The sequence below is a fragment of the Neomonachus schauinslandi genome, unplaced genomic scaffold, assembly GCF_002201575.2.
Source record: "Neomonachus schauinslandi unplaced genomic scaffold, ASM220157v2 HiC_scaffold_1957, whole genome shotgun sequence".
Taxonomy (NCBI): domain Eukaryota; kingdom Metazoa; phylum Chordata; class Mammalia; order Carnivora; family Phocidae; genus Neomonachus; species Neomonachus schauinslandi.
Window position 1 is genome coordinate 641 of NW_025410647.1, and position 6,172 is coordinate 6,812.

The following is a 6,172-nucleotide window of genomic DNA, read 5'->3' on the forward strand; positions in this document are numbered from 1 at the left end:
TTTGGTGGTCATGCGTAACCTCCTAGGGGAAGGAGTGCCTGTCATTGTCCTGGGTGCCAAGAAATTCTCATTATGTGGGAGAAATAAAACCCCCAAACTATCCTCTAGTTCCTCATCCCTGGTCAATGACAGGCACTCCTTCCCCTAGGAGGTTACGCATGACCACCAAATCTAAGTATGGGAAACCCAGACCACCCACACCCGAATCAGGACAAAAAGACAGATGGGGAGACTGAGGCCTGGTGAGGACACTTCCTGATGGCTGTCTTGCCTTCTCGGCCCGGGGTGTAGCTGGGACTGGCTGTGAGGCTATTTCTAAGGCAGGCACTCATTTGCTCTGGGATTCCGCCATTTAATCTACAGTCGAGCCAGTCAAGCTGCTTGCCCTATTTCCAGTCCGTTTTTTGGACACTGGATGGGCAGGGGGTTGACCTGGTAGAGACCCATGCCCTCATTGCTTCATTACTCAGCAGACCAGGGGTTGGCCAGGGGTGTGAGGTTCTTCACCCACTTAAGATTAAAAGGCTCTCTCCAGGTTTTGTAACAGCTTGTCCTTTATTACAAATGGAACTCTGCTATATATTGTCAGTTGATTCCCCTCTCTTCATGATATCAGCCCCCTCTTGGGACCACTGAACCCCCCCTTTCCTTCCAGGGCAGAGAAGATGGAGTCCCTCCAACAGACAGTGGGCAGAGGGAGATTTACAATTGATCATCACAGTCCTCTTACAAGTATTTATGCTTAAATCGGCACCCTTGGAGAGGTGAAAAGAGTCTTCAGAATGGGATGGAGTGAGGCTGCCCCTCATCCAGGTCCTCAGAAGGTGGAGAAGAGGGGCACGTTCTGGGATTTAGTGTGAGTGGGGCATGTTCTCCCCGAACTTGTTCTGGTGAGCGATGTTCTTCACATCCAGGAGAGCCTGAGGGCGCAAGAGGGTAGGTGAGAGAGAGTGAGGACCCCTCTACCTCAGCCAGGGGGCTGCCCCACCCCAGCCCTCGACAACCCTTCTCCTGCACTCTCCGATCTCCCCTTATCCCAGCACAGAAGGCGTGTGTGTGCACGCATTCTCGGGGCTGCCCAGGACCCACCTGGTGGTGGACATAGGCCTCACAGTTGTAACACCAGGTAGACAGGTCGACGTAGCTGAGGACCAGCGGGTGTCCTGAGACTTCGTGGTGTTGGAGCATATGGGCACTGACGTAACGGCCACAGTGGACCTGAGGTTGGGGAGGGAGCATCGGGTGGGGATTAGCAGCCATGTGCAGGCGGCTCCTGGGCCGTCCTCCGCCCCCCCCCCAGCCCCCTCCGCTGCCGCGTACCTGATAGCAAGATAGACACACCCAGTTCTCCTGGAGTGTTCCACAGTCCTGACAAGGTTGGGTCACGTCCAGGCCCGATTCAGGTATGGGACGTACTGCCACCAAATGGGGACACCAGGGCAACGGTGTCACGGCATAAAACATGACCTGGAGTGGGTGAAACGGAGTCAGCTAGGGACTCCATCTCCGTGTCACATGTTCTCACACCGCACGCTCCTACGTGGAGGCGCACATGGGCAAGAGAAGGACGCCAGTCTCCTCCCTGACCCGAGCTCACCTGGTCAGCGTTGGCATGGTCCCCAAAGCTCTGAATCAGCACGGAATCATCCCTGTCCTGACCTCTAGCTGCCTCTCCTAGCAGCCCCTCCTCTTCTGCCATCTGAGATTCTGGTGCCTCCTGGAAGCACAGAGGTAAGAGATGCACCTGAGAGGCCGGGTTCTGGCCCCTTCTCCCCGCACCGACCTAGGTGTGGTGGGGCTTACCTGAGCCTCGCTGTTTAGGTCCAAGGTCCTGAGATTCTCAGTCAGCTTACTGGGGGCTATCTGGGCCGTGGCTCCTTGCGCAGGTGAGGCTGGAGGAGTCTGGTTGTCAGTACATAAGGCTGGAGGGGTTTGGATCACTGCAGCTCCCCCCACGGCTTCCTCTGAGGTGGTCTGGCCCAGCGTGGCTCCAACTGTGGCAGACTCCACGATGGTCTGGTCCAGCGTGGCCCCTCCTGTGGCTGCCTCTGAGGGCGTCTGGTCCGCCGTGGCTTCCCCAGTGGGAGCCTCCGAGGTTTGGTCCTGACTGAGCTCCACCACGGCAGTCTCTGACTTAGCTTGGTCTGGAGTGGCCACTTCCATGGATGATGCTGAGGTAGCCTTCCCTGCGTCCGCATCCAGAATGTTCCCATCTGGTGCGGTCATCCCCACAGCTGACCCACGGTTGGCTGGCTGGGTCAGCTTCTTGGGGATCGACTTAGAACTGGAGGGTCCCTCCTTGTCTTCGACCTCTGGAACCACAGGAGGGAGATCCTTGAGCGTGGGTGCTATCCCCTATCCTGCATCTGATCCCTGCCCTCTCCCGAGCGCCCCACAGCCCCCCGTTCCCCACGCCTGCTCACTCATGGCCCGCAAGCTGCGCCAGTATCTGCGATGGACTTGGATGGTCTCGGTGATGGAGGCCAGGGCCCCTGACAGCGGGGGCCGCGACAGGGTTAGCAGTGGTGGTGGGTCCCCAAGGAGGGAACGGGTGCAGGCAGCCATGGACTCCGAGATGGATGTCAGGTTGTAGCCACCCTTTGTTAAGAAAAAAGGAGAGAAAAAGGTATGATGGGGGGGTCCTCATGGAATTTGGGAGGCAAGAGGTTCTGCCTCCCAATCCCCCTTCGGGGCCCTGGAAGTCTGGAGGGTGAGGACAAGTGAGGGGAAGTGTCATCTGTCAGATGGGCAGTACTCACCGTGTGAGGTGGTTGTTGAGGGGGATAAACTATGATGTTGAGTGCAAGAGAATAATTACAACGACAGTAACACTGAGGGTAACATCAGTAATGGCGGGTACGCATGAAGTGCTTGCGCTGCACCAGACCCTATTTTGAGCACTTCGTGTGTGTCGACTCTCCTGATCCTTACAACCACATGTGCTCAATCTGCACGGGAACCCCCTTTCCTCACATTCTTTAGGCACCCCAGTCTCTGCTCTTTCTACAGATAAAGACACTGAGGCTTGGAGTGGTTAGATAATGTGTCTGAGGCCCTAACAACTGGTGGGAGGCAGCGCTGGGGTTGGGAGCGGGGCTACCGGAGGGAAGAGTTCATGTCCTCGACCACTCCCCTGCCCTGCCACAAGTAGGCCTGGGCCCACCGTGGGACCTGAGAGCAGCCAATTAATCTCTGCCAGCAACCGGGCTTATCCTCTAAGCAGTGAAAGGTACGTAAGGTGACTGAGAGGGTTCAACCTGGTACGATGACTCACGGCGATAAGAAACTACTTAGACAGTGCTTACCGCATGCCAGGCACTTTTCCACGAGTAGCCAGCCCCATCTTATAGATGAGGAAACTGAGGCACGGGGGGGGCAGGGGCACTGAGTGACTTACAAAAGGTCAGTGGGTTTACTTTGTCTGGAGAGCTTGCTAGAGGCGGCTCAAGTAGTGGTAAAAAGCTTAGACGCTGGAGCCAGGCTGCTTGGCCCTGCCATTACTGAGCATGGGACCTCGGGCTAATCACCACACCTCGCTGTGCCTCAGTTTCCCTGCTCTTGAGAGAGGAAAATGACGAGGCCAGCAGACTCGACCTCAACAGGCTGCTTTGTCAAGTAAGTGAATTAATAATATACACGGAGTGCCCAGAAGAGCGAATGGCACATACTGAGCACTCAGTTAAGGCCGTAAGCCGGTGTTGTGCTGAATGCCCAGTATGTGCCGACAGTCCCAGGCGGGGACACTCAAAGCCGGTTTTAGGAAATTGCCCCAAGTGTCTCAGCCAGCCAGCTGGAAGGACAGGACTTCCAGCCTTCCAAACCGCCCTCCCACCGTAGGAAGAGGGACTGAGAGGGTTACCTCTAGGATCAGGATGATACGGCCATTGGCAAGGCCCATCAGCAGGTGGGTGAGGTGTGCATAGCCCTCGGGTGACACCTGGCAGCCCCCCAGCGGGTCCCCCCGTGCAGCATCAAAGCCAGCCGAGACCAGCACCAGTTCTGGGTTAAACTGAAGCAGGGAGAGAAGAGACAGATGGCGTGAGTGTGGAGGCCTGGGTAGCCAGCAGGTGAGGGCGCCCCAGACACACACAGATGCAAGTCAGAGAGCTGGAGACGGGGAGACTGGGGGACACAAGACCAGGGCCCTGAAAACAGCAAGGGGAGGACGTGGAGACACAGGACAGACTCGGGGTTGGAGAGACACAGAGACACGGAGACAGATCAACAGAGACGTGGACGCACCAAACAGAGACTTAGAGATGTGACACACAGAGACACGGAGACACTTCTAGAAATGGACAGAGGGGGACATGAGGCCGAGACGTGCAATGTAGAGACTCAGATGTCAGGAGACGGTGACACGGGACATATGTGCACAACAACACAGGGCTTTGTATAAACGGCGCCAAAGGGAGGTGCGCGCACACTTCCATCACAGAAGGTGACAAGGCAAGTGCTACACACAGAAAATGGTCGCATGCCCGTATGTGGCCAGACGGCAGCATAAGGACTGAACCGACATTGTGCTAATCACACACATACACACGCGTGCGCGCAGTGCCCACCAAGAAGGCAGTCGCCTGTAGCCCCTCACGCAGAGTCAGGCAAGCACAGACAGGCCCCCCCGCCAGTCAGAGACACACACAGCCGCGGCAGACAGGCAGACAGAGGCCTGTCCCACACACCCTCCCACACGCAGAAAGCCACACACCAGCTGTCGCCGAGAGCACACCCGAGAGAGGCACGGTAGCGGCCAAGACCCATCTGCGCAGCCTCACACACGCCCCCCCCCCCCCCCCCCCCGCCTTGCACGCGCCGCCGCACAGAGCCGGCAGGCGCGCGGGGCCGCCTCACACGTGCCCACTGAAGACCCCCGCGAGCACCCAGGGGTCCCCTTACAGTCACGCGCACAGAGGCGGTCACGTAGAGCCACTCTGCGGAGGCAGGAATAGGCCCAGGCCTTCGCAGAGTCAGCCCCCAACACAGCCCTCACTAGGGCCGCCCATTGGGACAGGTGCGGGCCCGCGGTCCCCCACGCGGTCACTGCCGCATACATCCCGTACTGTACCTCATAGGCAATAGGGAGCACCAGACGATGCCAGGCAGCCAGGTAGTCGGCGTCACCCACGCGGGGCCCGTTCCAGGCCACGTTGACGGTGAAGCCGGTGCCCGTGGCCCGGCCTATCTGGCTGCTGGCGCCCTCATCCCCCATGGGAAAGAAGGTGCCGTGATCATATCGGTGCAGGGAAATGTACAGCACACTGCCGGGGTGGGAAGGGGGGCCACGGCTGGTTAGTGGGCCGCCCCCGCCCGCCCGGCCACCCCTGAGCATGCATGGCTGCCCCCCCTGCCCCGGCCCCTCACCTGGGGTCTTGCTCAAATATGTGCTGAGTTCCATTACCGTGATGGACGTCCCAGTCCACTATGAGGATCCTGGGGAGGGAACTGCTCCTCAGTGACCTGGGACACTGGCCCACTCGGGGAGGGGGCAGGGGCTGGAGCCCTGGGGTCTGTCTGCAGGGGCATTTTATTGCTGGTGGCAAAACTCTGGGTCCCCGGGGAAAGCAGTGTGGGGCAGGCTGGCGGTCCCATCAGAGGAAGGGTGCAAGCCAGAGCCTGGGTCCTGAGGTCTTCACTGTGGGCCCAAGCAAGTGCTCAGGGCCAGAGCCTCCTGCCCGCAGGATGGGTAAACGTGGGCAGCCGGATACTGGGTCTTCTTTAGTAAGCACTGGGGACCTGGACCCTGAATTCTGTCACAACAGCCCTCAGGGGCCAGAAATGAGGGAGCAGGGGGACCCTGGATCTTGTTTTATTAACTACCTGGGTGCCACAGTCTGGGGGTCCTATCTGGGGAAGCGCTGCAAGGCTAGATCCTTGGTCCTTTTCTGGGGAAGTGCTGGGTGATTGTACTCTTGGGTGTTTCTGGGTAAGTCCTGGGGGCACTGCACCAAGGGGCCTGCTGAGTAAGCCCTGGGCTGGGGCGGGGGGGGGGGGGGGTGTGCACAGGGAGCCCTCACCGCAGCGCATGCCCACTGACGGCTTGGGCATGGCGAGCAGCCACAGCCACAGAGTTGAAAAAGCAAAAACCACACGCAGCATCCCGCTCTGCATGGTGTCCTGGGGGACGCACCACAGCAGTGCCATTCAAAACCTGGGGGGAGGGGCAGGAAGC

General features: G+C 58.8%; 1 protein-coding gene across 1 annotated transcript; it reads right to left on the reverse strand.

Moving 5' to 3' along the window:
- Positions 1 to 590: 590 nt before the first annotated feature.
- On the reverse strand, positions 591 to 6,148 carry LOC110578727 (histone deacetylase 6-like; the record flags this gene model as incomplete). Its single annotated transcript, XM_044912412.1, has 10 exons — positions 591 to 920; positions 1,090 to 1,218; positions 1,321 to 1,467; positions 1,598 to 1,717; positions 1,804 to 2,312; positions 2,424 to 2,598; positions 3,860 to 4,009; positions 5,069 to 5,261; positions 5,365 to 5,433; positions 6,018 to 6,148. Coding segments are annotated over 10 exons (1,692 nt in total), but the record flags the coding sequence as incomplete, so codon positions are not given.
- Positions 6,149 to 6,172: the final 24 nt, after the last annotated feature.